The sequence below is a fragment of the Gigantopelta aegis genome, chromosome 1, assembly GCF_016097555.1.
Source record: "Gigantopelta aegis isolate Gae_Host chromosome 1, Gae_host_genome, whole genome shotgun sequence".
NCBI classification, from domain to species: Eukaryota; Metazoa; Mollusca; class Gastropoda; order Neomphalida; family Peltospiridae; genus Gigantopelta; species Gigantopelta aegis.
In genome coordinates this window covers 39252982-39270366 of record NC_054699.1, presented here as the reverse complement: position 1 = coordinate 39270366, position 17385 = coordinate 39252982, and the positions used below count along the sequence as shown (strand labels likewise).

General features: G+C 38.4%; 1 protein-coding gene across 2 annotated transcripts in view; it reads right to left on the bottom strand.

Annotated features, from left to right (window-relative positions):
* Window positions 1–1029: 1029 nt before the first annotated feature.
* LOC121374864 (monocarboxylate transporter 12-like) overlaps window positions 1030–17385 on the bottom strand; it is a 30340-nt gene continuing 13984 nt past the window's right edge. The window contains exons 3-6 of one of the 2 annotated variants that reach the window (XM_041501974.1): window positions 16332–16475; window positions 10023–10814; window positions 9148–9198; window positions 1030–3130 (exon numbers count right to left, since the gene is read on the bottom strand). In XM_041501974.1, coding sequence (XP_041357908.1) covers window positions 2895–3130; window positions 9148–9198; window positions 10023–10814; window positions 16332–16475 — 1223 coding nt within the window. In that variant the 3' untranslated portion in view covers window positions 1030–2894. The remainder of the gene's footprint in view (window positions 3131–9147; window positions 9199–10022; window positions 10815–16331; window positions 16476–17385) is intronic. The other variant, XM_041501982.1, reaches the window with a different exon arrangement.

Below are 17385 nucleotides of genomic sequence, written 5' to 3'. Positions count from 1 at the left end.
TCCTGTTCTGTATTTATTACATACCTTCTTTCATGTGTTACAAAAACGGCTTTTAATTTAACGTTATAACAACACTTTGTTAAATCTATGATCAAAACTCCTTTTATGGATTCGCTTAACGTTAAGAATCATACTCTGCGGCAGCATTGTGTAATGTTTCAAATACAAAGTGACGTCATTTGTAAATCATATACGACGGCAGTAAATAAAAGACACTAACTGCAGTAAACGTAAAAAGGGAATTCCCCCTTTAAAAGTTCTGGTACAGATCGCACATATGTGCGATAAAAAATAAATTTATCACACGGTTTCAAAATGTCTTTATCACTATAGTAAGATTGAATAGGTAAGTAATAAAACTATTTACATACAATAATACCACACGGAAAAGATTATTTTACTGCCACCACAGGGGTGGTAAAAGGACCGAACCCACCACATCGTAAAAAGTACAAAGTCAATTAACCATTTGCTCATGTGTGAACAAATGATTGCTTGCCCATTGCAAGAAGAGTGCTAAAAAAAACCATGCCTACTCCGAAAATTAAATGACACTATAAAACTCACAAGAGGGAGATAGGGAATTAAATCATGGGTAATCCCTTCCTAAATGACGTCATTTTATGGATTCACGGCTGAAAAAAACAAAACCCAAAGAGCTCTCTGATTCGGCAATCTTTATTGTTGGAAAACAGAAACAATAACAACGATGATGTTAATGATGATGACGATAATGACGATGATGATAATAATAACGATGATGATGATGATGATGAAGATGAAAACACTGGTGGTGATGGTCATGACCTGATGATGATAACGATGACGACGATGATAATGACGATAATAAAAACAATGATGATGATGACACTGGTGGTGATGGTGATGACGATAATGATGGTGACGACGATGGTGATCTTGATTATGATGATGACACTGGTAGTGATGGTGATGACCTGATGATGATGACGACACTGGTGGTGATGGTGATGACCTAATGATGATGATGATGATGATGGTGACACTAGTGGTGATAGTGATGACCTGATGATGATGACGACACTGGTAGTGATGGTGATGACCTGATGATGATGACGACACTGGTGGTGATGGCGATGACCTAATGATGATGCTGCTGATGATGATGATGACGGTGACACTAGTGGTGATAGTGATGACCTGATGATGATGATAACAACGACAACTGATGATGGTGATAATGATGAGAGGGTATCACAGATTCAAGGGAGTACCGAGAACCAACATATCAAGGGATTTCATCAAGAATATTCCTCCCACCTTCTTGGAAGAAAGGAGTGTGTGTTAAATGACTTATCCAGCACATTTTATACTTTGGTGATAATGGTGTACATAAGGCTATTTTGACACTTCACACACACACACACACAGAGAGAGAGAGAGAGAGAGAGAGAGAGAGAGAGAGAGAGAGAGAGAGAGAGAGAGAGAGAGAGAGAGAGAGAGAGAGAGAGAGAGAGAGAGAGATACACACAGAGACCTTCCCTCAGACAGGACAGCTGATACCATAACATTTGATGTACCAATCGTGTGTCACTGTTTGGGAAATAGACAAAGAACGAGTCCATAGAGAGTGATCGATCCTGGGACCCATCACACCTCAGGCCATGACTCTACAACTGAGCCATACTTTTAGTCTAAACTCAAGATTTTAATAGTAGGAACTGGGTTCACATCCCGGTACCGCCCCCCCCCCCCCCCCCCGAGAGTCAGTTTTAACGATTCTGTGGGTAGGTGTAATTGAACTACAGACAGCCAGACAGCCAGACAGCCCAGACAGTACAACGTGATTGCATATAAGCACGAAAGTAACTATGAATTAATGACCAGGAATGTCACTAAATCTCCCACAAACGCTGATTATCAAAAGTCACTGTCTTGGTTATCTGCAGTCACTATCTTGGTTATCTGCAGTCACTATCTTGGTTATCTACAGTCACTATCTAGGTTATCTACAGTCACTATCTAGGTTATCTGTAGTCACTATCGTGGTTATCTGCAATCACCATCTTGGTTATTTGCAGTTACTATTTTGGTGATCTACAGTCACTATCTCGGTTATCTGCAGTCACTATCTCGGTTATCTGCAGTCACTATCTTGTGTTATCTACAGTCACTATCTTGGTTATCTGCAGTCACTATCTTGGTGATCTACGGTCACTATTTTGGTTATCTACAGTCACTATCTTGGTTATCTGCAGTCACTATCTTGGTTATCTGACGTCACTAATTTGGTTATCTACCGTCACTATTTTGTTTATCTGCAGTCACTATCTTAGTAATCTACGTTCACTATCACTATCTTGGTTATCTATAATCATTTTATTGGTTAACTGCAGTCACTATCTTGGTGATCTACAGTCATTATCTTAGTAATCTACGTTCACTATCACTATCTTGATTATCTATAGTCATTTTATTGATTAACTGCAGTCACTATCTTGGTTATCTGCAGTCACTATCTTGTTTATCTGCAGTCACTATCTTAGTAATCTACGTTCACTATCACTATCTTGGAAATCTATAGTCATTTTATTCGTTAACTGCAGTCACTATCTTGGTTATCTGCAGTCACTAATTTGGTTATCTGCGTCACTATCTTGTTTATCTGCAGTCACTATCTTAGTCATCCACGTTCACTATCACTATCTTGGTTATCTATAGTCATTTTATTGGTTAACTGCAGTCAGTATCTTGGTGATCTACGGTCATTATCTTAGTAATCTACGTTCACTATCACTATCTTGGTTATCTATAGTCATTTTATTGGTTAACTGCAGTCACTATCTTGGTGATCTACAGTCACTATCTTCGTGATCTACAGTCACTATCTTGGTTATCTACAGTCACTATCGTGGTCATCTACAGTCACTATCTTGGTCATCTACAGTCACTATGTTTGATCGTCGTTGCAGCATCAGGTGTTCCTGTTCTGGATCACTATTACAGACGTGGTTGTCGCTCAGATACGTTTTGTCAAGGTGAAGGTCATGGTGAGATGTCTCAACACCGTGCACGTCAGACTCTGTATGACGTGTGGAGTTTGGCAGAGATGTGAGGAAACAAACAATGCTTGACGTGAAACACAATACAGCTGAAAATAAATAAATGAAATAAATAAATAAATAAATAATAATAATAATAATAATAATAATAATGATAATAATAATAATAACACCACCACCACCAACAGAAGCAACAATAGTGATGATAATTGTAGCAGCAGCAGCAGCAGTAGTAGTAGTAGTAGTAGTAGTAGTAGTAGTAGTAGTAGTAGTAGTAGTAGTAGTAGTAGTAGTAGTAGTAGTAGTAGTAGTAGTAGTAGTAGTAGTAGTAGTAGTTGCAGTAGAAGTACTAGTAGCAGTAGTAGTAGTAGTAGTAGTAGTAGTAGTAGTAGTAGTAGTTGCAGTAGAAGTACTAGTAGCAGTAGTAGTAGTAGTAGTAGTAGTAGTAGTAGTAGTAGTAGTAGTAGTAGTAGTAGTAGTAATAGTAGTTGCAGTATCAGCAGTAGTACCTTTTAGCAGCAGATTTGTTTTGACCACACTGTTCACTATAAACTTGCCACAGACATTTACTTTCGTCATACTGTTCACTATGAACTTGCCACATGCATTTACTTCCACCACACTGTTGATTATAAACTTGCCACAGACATTTACTTTCACCACACTGTTCATTATAAACTTGCCACATGCATTTACTTCCACCACACTGTTGATTATAAACTTGCCACAGACATTTACTTCCACCACACTGTTCGTTATAAACTTGCCACAGACATTCACTTTCACTACACTGTTGATTATAAACTTGTCACATACATTTACTTCCACCACACTGTTGATTATAAACTTGCCACAGACATTTACTTCCACCACACTGTTCGTTATAACCTTGTCACAGACATTTACTTCCACCACACTGTTCGTTATAAACTTGCCACAGACATTCACTTTCACTACACTGTTGATTATAAACTTGTCACATACATTTACTTCCACCACACTGTTGATTATAAACTTGCCACAGACATTTACTTTCACTACACTGTTGATTATAAACTTGCCACACACATTTACTTTCACTACACTGTTGATTATAAACTTGTCACATACATTTACTTCCACCACACTGTTGATTATAAACTTGCCACAGACATTTACTTTCACTACACTGTTGATTATAAACTTGCCACACACATTTACTTCCACCACACTGTTGATTATAAACTTGCCACAGACATTTACTTCCACCACACTGTTCGTTATAAACTTGCCACAGACATTTACTTCCACCACACTGTTGATTATAAACTTGCCACATACATTTACTTCCACCACACTGTTCGTTATAAACTTGCCGCAGACATTTACTTCCACCACACTGTACTTTATAAACTTGCCACATACATTCACTTCCACCACACTGTTGACTATACACTTGCCACAGACATTTACTTTCACCACACTGTTCGTTATAAACTTGCCACAGACATTTACTTCCACCAGACTGTTCGTTATAAACTTGCCACAGACATTTACTTTCACCACACTGTTGATTATAAACTTGCCACATACATTTACTTCCACCACACTGTTGATTATAAACTTGTCACAGACATTTACTTTCACTACACTGTTGATTACAAACTTGCCACATACATTTACTTCCACCACACTGTTGACTATAAATTTGCCACACACATTTACTTCCACCACATTGTTCGTTATAAACTTGCCACAGACATTTACTTCCACCACACTGTTCGTTATAAACTTGCCACAGACATTTACTTCCACCACACTGTACTTTATAAACTTGTCACAGATATTTACTTCCACCACACTGTTGATTATAAACTTGCCACATACATTTACTTCCACCACACTGTTGATTATAAACTTACTACAGACATTTACTTCCACCACACTGTTCGTTATAAACTTGCCACAGACATTTACTTCCACCACACTGTTCGTTATAAACTTCCCACAAACATTTACTTTCACCATACTGTTCACTATGAACTTGCCAACGCTTCATTATAAACTTGCCACAGACATTTACATCCACTACACTGTTCACTATAAACTTGCCACAGACATTTACTTTCACCAAACTGTTGATTATAAACTTGCCACAGACATTTACTTCCACCACACTGTTCGTTATAAACTTGCCACAGACATTTACTTCCACCACACTGTACTTTATAAACTTGCCACAGACATTTACTTCCACCACACTGTTCGTTATAAACTTGCCACTGACATTTACTTCCACCACACTGTTCGTTATAAACTTGCCACAGACATTTACTTTCACCACACTGTTGATTATAAACTTGCCACATACATTTACTTCCACCACACTGTTGATTATAAACTTGTCACAGACATTTACTTCCACCACACTGTTCGTTATAAACTTGCCACAGACATTTACTTCCACCACACTGTTCGTTATAAACTTGCCACAGACATTTACTTTCACTACACTGTTGATTATAAACTTGCCACATACATTTACTTCCACTACACTGTTGATTATAAATTTGCCACAGACATTTACTTCCACCACATTGTTCGTTATAAACTTGCCACAAACATTTACTTCCACCACACTGTTCGTTATAAACTTGCCACAGACATTTACTTCCACCACACTGTACTTTATAAACTTGCCACATACATTTACTTTCACCACACTGTTGATTATAAACTTGCAACATACATTTACTTCCACCACACTGTTGATTATAAACTTGCCACAGACATTTACTTCCACCACACTGTTCGTTATAAACTTGCCACAGACATTTACTTCCACCACACTGTTCGTTATAAACTTGTCACAGACATTTACTTCCACCACACTGTTCGTTATAAACTTGCCACAGACATTTACTTCCACCACACTGTTCGTTATAAACTTCCCACAAACATTTACTTTCACCATACTGTTCACTATGAACTTGCCAACGCTTCATTATAAACTTGCCACAGACATTTACATCCACTACACTGTTCACTATAAACTTGCCACAGACATTTACTTTCACGAAACTGTTGATTATAAACTTGCCACAGACATTTACTTCCACCACACTGTTCGTTATAAACTTGCCACTGACATTTACTTCCACCACACTGTACTTTATAAACTTGCCACAGACATTTACTTCCACCACACTGTTGATTATAAACTTGTCACAGACATTTACTTCCACCACACTGTTCGTTGTAACCTTGTCACAGACATTTACTTCCACCACACTGTTCGTTATAAACTTGCCACAGACATTCACTTTCACTACACTGTTGATTATAAACTTGTCACATACATTTACTTCCACCACACTGTTGATTATAAACTTGCCACAGACATTTACTTTCACTACACTATTGATTATATACTTGCCACACACATTTACTTCCACCACACTGTTGATTATAAACTTGCCACAGACATTTACTTCCACCACACTGTTCGTTATAAACTGGCCACAGACATTTACTTCCACCACACTGTTGATTATAAACTTGCCACATACATTTACTTCCACCACACTGTTCGTTATAAACTTGCCGCAGACATTTACTTCCACCACACTGTACTTTATAAACTTGCCACATACATTCACTTCCACCACACTGTTGATTATACACTTGCCACAGACATTTACTTTCACCACACTGTTCGTTATAAACTTGCCACAGACATTTACTTCCACCAGACTGTTCGTTATAAACTTGCCACAGACATTTACTTTCACCACACTGTTGATTATAAACTTGCCACATACATTTACTTCCACCACACTGTTGATTATAAACTTGTCACAGACATTTATTTCCATCACACTGTTCGTTATAAACTTGCCACAGACATTTACTTCCACCACACTGTTCGTTATAAACTTGCCACAGACATTTACTTTCACTACACTGTTGATTACAAACTTGCCACATACATTTACTTCCACCACACTGTTGACTATAAATTTGCCACAGACATTTACTTCCACCACATTGTTCGTTATAAACTTGCCACAGACATTTACTTCCACCACACTGTTCGTTATAAACTTGCCGCAGACATTTACTTCCACCACACTGTACTTTATAAACTTGCCACATACATTCACTTCCACCACACTGTTGATTATACACTTGCCACAGACATTTACTTTCACCACACTGTTCGTTATAAACTTGCCACAGACATTTACTTCCACCAGACTGTTCGTTATAAACTTGCCACAGACATTTTCTTTCACCACACTGTTGATTATAAACTTGCCACATACATTTACTTCCACCAAACTGTTGATTATAAACTTGTCACAGACATTTATTTCCATCACACTGTTGATTATAAACTTGCCACATACATTTACTTCCACCACACTTTTGATTATAAACTTACTACAGACATTTACTTCCACCACACTGTTCGTTATAAACTTGCCACAGACATTTACTTCCACCACACTGTTCGTTATAAACTTCCCACAAACATTTACTTTCACCATACTGTTCACTATGAACTTGCCAACGCTTCATTATAAACTTCCCACAGACATTTACATCCACTACACTGTTCACTATAAACTTGCCACAGACATTTACTTTCACCAAACTGGATTATAAACTTGCCACAGACATTTACTTCCACCACACTGTTCGTTATAAACTTGCCACAGACATTTACTTCCACCACACTGTACTTTATAAACTTGCCACAGACATTTACTTCCACCACACTGTTCGTTATAAACTTGCCACAGACATTTACTTTCACTACACTGTTGATTATAAACTTGCCACATACATTTACTTCCACTACACTGTTGATTATAAATTTGCCACAGACATTTACTTCCACCACACTGTTCGTTATAAACTTGCCACAAACATTTACTTCCACCACACTGTTCGTTATAAACTTGCCACAGACATTTACTTCCACCACACTACTTTATAAACTTGCCACATACATTTACTTTCACCACACTGTTGATTATAAACTTGCAACATACATTTACTTCCACCACACTGTTGATTATAAACTTGCCACAGACATTTACTTCCACCACACTGTTCGTTATAAACTTGTCACAGACATTTACTTCCACCACACTGTTCGTTATAACCTTGCCACAGACATTTACTTCCACCACACTGTTCGTTATAAACTTGCCACAGACATTTACTTCCACCACACTGTTCGTTATAAACTTGCCACTGACATTTACTTCCACCACACTGTTCGTTATAAACTTGCCACAAACATTTACTTTCACCATACTATTCACTATGAACTTGCCAACGCTTCATTATAAACTTGCCACAGACATTTGCTTCCACTACACTGTTCACTATAAACTTGCCACAGACATTTACTTTCACCACACTGTTCACTGTAAACTTGCCACAAACAATTACTTCCACAATACTGTTCATTATAAACTTGCCACAAACATTTACTTCCACCACACTGTTCACTAAAACCTTGCATAAATATATTACTGTCGTGATGTGTAAGTATTATTGTTGTATCACTTGTACCTAATGCATTTGTTATTGTTTTTAAATCAATAAAATATGCTTCAATCAATAAACTTGACATAAACATATCCTTTCACCACATTTTTCACTAAAATTACCACAAAATTAGTTTTCATCCGGGTGTTCACTCTGATTTAGACTTAGGACAAGCATTTACGTTTAGTTGGTTCATTATAAATTAAACACAAACATTTACTTTCGCCACAATGTTCATTATAAATTAAACACAAACATTTACTTTCGCCACAATGTTCATTATAAATTAAACACAAACATTTACTTTCACCACAATGTTCACTATAAATTAAACACAAACATTTACTTTCACCACAATGTTCATTATAAATTAAACAATCTTCACTACAAATTAAACACAAACATTTACTTTCAACACAATGTTCATTATAAATTTAACACAAACATTTGTTTTCACCATAATATTCACTATAAATTTAACACAAACAGATATTGTCACCAGTTCGTTCACTATCAATTTACCACAACTCATTTCCATTAATGGAAATGTTCACGACAAACTCACCACAAAAGAGAAATACACTGACGTACTGATCGCTGACTTTCAAAACAAGTCCTGGAATATATAAAAGAAAACCGCATTGACGTGAAAGATTAAAAAAAACACCTAATAATATTGCCACAGTGTAACACTTACAACTATATTCAATGTAATTGATATATTTAGCTGTGTATGTATGATTCAATTATTTTTTATTGTGTCACCTGACATTTATTCCATAACTTAGTGTTTAGTTATTTAGGAGCTAGCAATCAGACCAATTAGTGTGAAAGTAAATTACAGTAGACAACGATATTATGGATTTTAATTGTTGTCCCCAGCCCTAACAGCTAGGGATTAGAGGAAACCCGTTACATTTTTTTCTAATGCAGCAAAGGGATATTTTATATGCACTTTCCCACAGACAGGAAAGCACATACCACGGCCTTTTCTCAGTTATGGTGCACTGGTTGGAATGGCAAAAATCAGCTGAATGGATCCACCAACGTGGTTCGATCCTGCGACGCAAGCACCTCAAGTGGGCACTCAACCGACTGAGATAAATCCCGCCCCTGGTATCGTAACAAAGCCGGAGTTAAACTAGTATCTCTCTCCAGGGTCAGAGTATGCCCATAGCTAGGATATTGGGAAATGACAGCAGTGTGGCACGGATGGTCACAAAAGATGAGCATAATATTATGTCGCGGTTGGAGAGACAACGGCTTGAATGCGAGATCCCACATTATATAATCTTTAAATCTTTATGCATCCGAAGCGGACAGAAGGCGATACCCTCACCCAATTATAGAAATATCGAATTAATAATCACCTACCCATCCCAGACGGTCATATATAATAGTATGTTCCCTAAATCATGGTTTTGACTTTCCGCTAATTACCTGACAATGACGGACCCACAAGACAGCCGATGCCCACAACGAGCATCACCAATCCGTATCCGCTAGACAGCAGCTCCACGCCGATGATTCTGATAACAACCGGCACCAACACCACCCAGACGCCGCCAGTGTACAATCCGAGCAGGAAGCCGAATGTCAGTTGACCCGGAACCGTGGTACTGAAAAGGCTGATGCAGGCAGTGACCACGCCGCTGACCCCGACCAGACCGGCCAGCAACAGAACACACCCGATCTGCGGGTCATTGGCAGCGAAACCAGTCACAATTCTAGATATCACTGACCCTATTCCAGACATGGAGACGGTGAACGACGCAACTTGGTGTGACGCTCCACTTTGAACAAAATAGTCCGGAAGAAAGAGGTACAGTGACGTCAGCGCTATGGAGAATGTTAGGACGCTGACGAGTAAAAAAACGAACGGAATGTTTCTTGTGATTGCTCCAAATTGAGTGACGTCACCGCCGCAGATGATCTGTAAAACAGTTTGCCTTCTGTCACGGCCGCTCAGTAATACAAGATGGCGGCCACGTTCGTATTTCGATGGCCGCATTAACATCCCAAAAACACAGCTTTGGAAGGTGATTCCTCCCAAGATAAGGAATGTCCTGCGAAGTCCATATGACGTCATCAGTAGACTGGTCAGAGGCGGGTGGACAAACATTGCAAGTCCAACACCGGTCATTACTATGCCGACGGCCAAAGCTGTGTCCTTGGAGAAGTAGTATCCGAGAATGACAGTGGAGGCAGAGTATGACAGACCGTGTCCCAGACCTGTAAAACAACAACAGATATGGATATCTTAAAATAATAATACACACACATATATCTATATATATATATATATATATATATATATATATATATATATATATATATATATATATATATATATATATATATATATATATATATATATATATATATATATATATATATATATATATGTATGTATATGTATATGTATATGTATATGTATATGTATATGTATATGTATATGTATGGCTATATGGATATTTAGATAGATAGATAGATAGATAGATAGATAGATAGATAGATAGATAGATTAAAGGAATCCTTCATGTGTGTCTTTGTGGGACAGGGCTATTTCACCCGAGGGTACATAATTACATATTATGTACCCGAGGGTGGAATAGCCCTGTCCCACATGGATACATAATGGATGATTATTTTTCTCCCATCCAATAGATGAAAAACAAGCATTTTGGGAAAACGTGAAAAACCTACACTTTTTTTTTTTTTTTTTATCTTACATTGAAATAATCATAAACATTGAAAAGATCGTACCCAAAAATGGTTTATACTAAAAGTATAAACCGAAAATAATAGTATAATTTAATTATGACAGCAGGTTTCCTTGTTTTTATGAAATATAAAAAGCATTTGTTGCTTTATTTTGCCGTTTACGTCACGTCACCCAACGTTAAAGGAAACATGACACGAGACCATATTATAGCTCATTTTAAAAGAAAAATGATATAAAAATAATATACAAATAACTTTATAACAATAAAATACGTGTAGTTAACTTAAAATGAAGAAATTACGCTAATCAGTATCAAAGTACGATTTATGTATATTTCTTCGTGAGCGTTCGGAAAAAAAGGGAAGTGACGTCAGAGCCGCTGTACTCTTCCATTGTTGTTAACTGTTTATATATGGAGTAAGGGGCTTACGATCTTTTCAGTCCAACAGTGCCGTACTGCGCGGCCTTTGGGTGTAAAAATAAACAGTTTAAACGATCGGGATTGTCTTTTTATGGTTTTCCAAAGGATTGTATCCGAAGAAAGACGCGTGTATTTTATCGCAAAAGAAAAGATTGGACACCAACACCGCATAGTACTTTGGTGTCAGCCTAATTACAGCCCGGAGCCCGAACGTTACCCGGAGACAAATACAGTACTCGGTTGCGAATGCCGAGGTGTACATTGTACATATTTGGCACAAAGATACACCTCAGCATGATGTATTTATATATGTTAAAACAAAAATGTAGAATTTTTTATTTATTTATTTTTTTGGAAAAAAAAAGATTTTTCATGTTAGGGCTGTAGGCCTACATAACAAAATCTGTATTCACCGTCCGAAGAAGGAAACGTCAATAAGTAATTAAATATGGCATATACAAACATGGGATTTGGCATGAGGATACATCTCAGTACGATGTATTTAAATATGTTTTTAGAAAACGTGTAGAAAACAATAATAATTTTAAATAATGTTTTTAATCTTCGGGCGGAATACGTCACAAAAACGTTCCTCATCGCCCGAAGCCCCAAAGCAACACGAAGTTCAATACAAAAAATCCCACTACTGTCGGTGTCGAAATAACTATTATGTTTCATCCACGGGCTGACTTGAGAATCGGAGTGTTGTTTTAGTTAATTGGTCCTTTCTTTCCGTGGCCTGCACATGTGATTCCTGATTGGCAGGTGTATATTGCAGGGTATCGACCAGGTAAGTGATTACCACGGTCTAGACATACGTACAAAATACGTGCCAGTTTTTTTAAGATCACAGGGTATTGTGGCGTAACCTGTCGCGACTATAGTGCAATGTTAATGGACATTATCAGCCGCCCTGCTTCATTACTGTAAATAATGCTGTAAAACCCTTGATTAAGTAGACTTTCCATTCTAAAATTACAAAACTGACCAATTACGTATCACTTGGGTATCGTGAGTGGTCGTTTTTACTCTAACGCACCCTACCAATAGGCCTAATAATATGCTACTTTTTTTTTATGAGAGAAAGATACTATAACCCCATTTCGTTCTATTGATGCAAATAGAAATATATTTAGTTTAAAAGTTGATTATACTCTCAAGTCATATATGTTGTTTTACAAGCCAGGTTAATGAAAGTGAAGCGCCTTGTCGTAAATTAGAGCGTTTGTTTACACTGTGCATACAGATTTCATTATGTACAGCCCGAACATAAAAAATGCGATATTTTCTAAAAAAAAACCACCCAAAATTTTTTGTCCTACATTTATATTTTTTACATATTTAAATACATCATATCGAGGTGTATCTTTATGCTAAATATGAACAGTATACACCTCGGCATTAGCATCCGAGTTTTGATTTTGTCTCCGGGTTACTTTCGGGCTCCGGGCTGTAAATTGGTCGACCGGTCTGGTCTGGCACCATCAGTTTCTCCACCCTCCGACTCGCTATCCGTTTTTTCTTCAGTATCACTGTTGTAAGTAAATGTGTGTCTTTCTTCATTTACTAACAGCTCATATTGATACGGCAAAACGTTTTGCGAACGAACACTTATTGTTTTGGTAAGCTGTGCAAGTCTTAGATTCTTTATGAGTGGTACGGACTAATGCTTTTAAGTGTAAGGCTTCAGATCAAGCGACGCGTCTCTGACGTCACGGACCTCGTGATTGCCCTGCTCATTAAAGATCGGCAATTTCCGCTAAGAGCTCGTATCTGGGGTTCTTTTATGGAGATATTTTAAGTAATTAATTTTTTATAATTATTTTTTTTAGGTGATTCAATTTATAATTAATTGTACATGGTTGGTGCCAAATATGGTTTACGTGACATGTTTCCTTTAATATAGACTCTAACAATAAAGTCACGTGGTCATGCAAGACCGAGTTATTCCGCATGGGCTGACGTCATGGAATACGACTGTGTTGCATGGCTAGGGATGGGAGATATAGAGAATAATACATGAATTTCCGTTTGATACCATTTATCTTACAACGAGTTGTTTAAAAACGTATCCAACACGCTTTCGCTCGTTGGGTACGTTTCTAAACAAGAAGTTGTAAGATAAATGGTATCAAATGGAAACTCATGTAGCATTATATTTCTTACATACCTCGAAACAATGAAAATGTAAACAATATAACGAACTAAATTACGTTGTTACAGAACGTAGCCTAAGTGGGTCATGGCGTAGGATACTTGGCTTTAAGCATACATACCACGTCATAACCAAATCACTAATGTACTAACAGATCCGTTTTCCTTTTTAGAAAAGAGCGCTCTAAAACATTTGTCAACCACACGGGATATGTAGTTCAATTGATGAAAAGCGAACATTTTAATGTGGCGAAGCAATGTAATAATACAGCTAATTTTGAATTTGAATGATGTCAGTATTCCAGTGATGTCACTTTACATCTCCTTACAATAACACTAAACTGGGTCATGACCTCTCAGAAACGATCTCCAACATACATTGTATACGCTTTTGATACACAACGGTGATCTCCTACACTAGTGCCCCTTCCCCCCCCCCCCCCCAATCCCAGGACATTTTTATCTTTTCGCTTATTAATAACATTAAAAAGGTTCCTGTGTCATATCCCACTACTCGATATCATTGTTTGCCCCCCCCCCCCCCCCAAAAAAAAACATTCTGCCTACGTCACTGTCCTACACGGGTGTGTAAGAAATATATATTATATATACAAATAAACAAGTAAATAACCGAATAATGTAATATAACATGCAAGGCCGTTTGAACAGTTTCCGATAGTTCTGATCGCTTCTTCACTTTTGATCTGTACTGCCGAAAGCTTTCTTTGTGCTTACTTGATGCCGGGCCTCGGTGGCGTCGTGGCAGGCCATCGGTCTACAGGCTGGTAGGTACTGGGTTCGGATCCCAGTCGAGGCATGGGATTTTTAATCCAGATACCGACTCCAAACCCTGAGTGAGTGCTCCGCAAGGCTCAATGGGTAGGTGTAAACCACTTGCAGCGACCAGTGATCCATAACTGGTTCAACAAAGGCCATGGTTTGTGCTATCCTGCCTGTGGGGAGCGCAAATAAAAGATCCCTTGCTGCCAATCGGAAGAGTAGCCCATGTAATGGCGACAGCGGGTTTCCTCTCAAAACCTGTGTGGTCCTTAACCATATGTCTGACGCCATATAATCGTAAATAAAATGTGTTGAGTGCGTCGTTAAATAAAACACTTCTTTCTTTCTTTTACTTGATGCCGCATTTCACAGGGATCTTACTGACTCAGGTCCAGGCGACTACCCCACATATACACATCATGTTAGATATTTTCGTCACTTAATAGTGGCTAAAAGTGGCTAATAGACAAACGTGGCTAATACACGGCAGCCACCATGCTCCAACTAATATAAACTTTCCCGTGATAGGGACGGGTTACATCTGGTAAATAAATAAATAAATAAATAAATAAACAGATATCGCTACTCTAGTTGTTTAAACACTATTATAATTAGAACCATTTTGAAACCTGCAATTAGACATTACTTTTGATTATCCATTTCCATAAGCGGTCAGGCCCTTTATAAGGGCCCTATGGGCAACCTAGGGAGACACCACAGCATCGTAAAGGTCTAAAATTAACGAGCTACTCTCGATTCACTGATATCAAAACCTATATTAGCTCGGCCATTTACCTTTCGACCGACCGTTCAAACTTGCGTCAAATTCCCTCAATCAAAATTGCGCACCCTTTTCTCTTTGGCATTTAACTGCTCCATTCAAATTCCATAGCACCACCACCACCCCCACCCGTCTGCTACCGATTTGATCGGGCTGCTGGTGCTCCCTTGCACGTGCTAGTGCAGGCGGTCCCTCCTCTCCCCTCCCCCCACCTTTCCTGTCATGGACGGAGGAGCCGGCCAAGGCCGGCTCTTGTGCCCACGACAGGCGTGCGCTACAACAGCTTGTTCTGAATGTGCACGTAAAACCCTATGACATGAAATGACAAAGTGATTAGTTTCGAGTTGGCAGAGGGTGAGTAAACTTCACTCATTGCTTTCCCCCATCTCTTCGGAGTTGGGTTAGTGGGTTTAATAATTGGGGTTTATTTTGTTTTGTTACTGTATAGAAAAAACGCTCATTAATTTTTGTGTTAATGTAGTTTTAAAAGGGCCCAGAAAGTTAAAGCACATGTTTATTTTTTGTTATATAAAAGAATGATTTATGATTTTATTTTGTAAGTAAGTAAATGATTGATTGAGTTGAGACTGTCTCGTTTAGTTGTTTTATTCTTAGTTGGCTATGAATAAATATACGAACTTGGGTTGATCTAACAAGATGGTACAAGATATTAAATTTAACAATTACACCTCCTGTTACACCTGTAAATGAGTGAATGATTGAAACATTCGTTCGATTATGCCTCGTGGGATAAATAGTGTGCATGCTCGTTTATTTGTGGATTCTAATCCACGACCTGTTCAAATTGCATTCTTGAAAACTAATCTTCGATAGAATAATAGTTTGACGTCACGGGTATGGATTAATTTGATGGGGATTCTACATTACCAACAGTGAGGCCGTATGTCACAAAAAGCCACGAAAGACTGGTCACAAAGTAGCTCATTGCGAATCCCAGCATCCCAAGCACACCTGCGGCCACTGCGCATGTCCGACAATCATAAAAGTTGATAACGAGGCTGCTAACAGGACCTGAGAGAAAAATAACAAAGAGCGGTATGCTGAATAAAGTGGATAACTGAATACTTATGTAAATTAAACAATCAGAACATTTGAGTCAGATCGGAAATTACGTTAATGTGCCTTGGGGCGGGGCGTAGCCCAGTGGTACAGCGCTCGCATAATACGCGGTCGGTCTAGGATCGATCCCCGTCAGTTGGCCATTCTGGGCTATTTCTTGTTCCAGCCAGTGCACCACGACTGGTATATCAAAGGCCGTTGTATGTGCTATACTATCTGTAGGATGGTGCATATAAAAGATCCCTTGCTACTAACGGAAAAATGTAGCGGGTTTCCTCTTTAAGACTATGCTAGAATTAGCAAGTCTTTGACACCCAATACTCGATTATTAATACATCAATGTTATATTGTGGTGTTGTCAACCAATCCAAACTTTTGGACTGCCCTCTGGATACAACGATATTGTTTCATTCAGTTACCAACGGTAATAAGACCTCGATTTCAAGTCCTTAACAAGGGCTGGACGTAGCCCAGTTGTAAAGCGTTCGCTTGATGCGCGGTCGGTCTGGGATCAATCCCCGTCGGTGAGCCCATTGGGCTATTTCTCATTCCAGCCAGTCAACCGCGACTGGCACATGAAAAGCCGTGGTATGAACTACCCTGTCTGTGCATACAAAAGATCCCTTTCTGCAAATCGAAAAGAGTAGCCCATGAAGTGGCGACATCGGGTTTCCTCTCTCAATACCTGTGTGGTCCTTAACCATATGTCCGACGCCATATAACCGTGAATAAAAAGTGTTGAGTGTGTCGTTAAATAAAACATTTCATTCATTCATTCATTCAAGTTGTTAAGAGTTATTTTTGGTTCTAGTCCCCTATCGGACCAACCGGAGGCGACAATAGGTTTTGTGTCTGTCTGTCT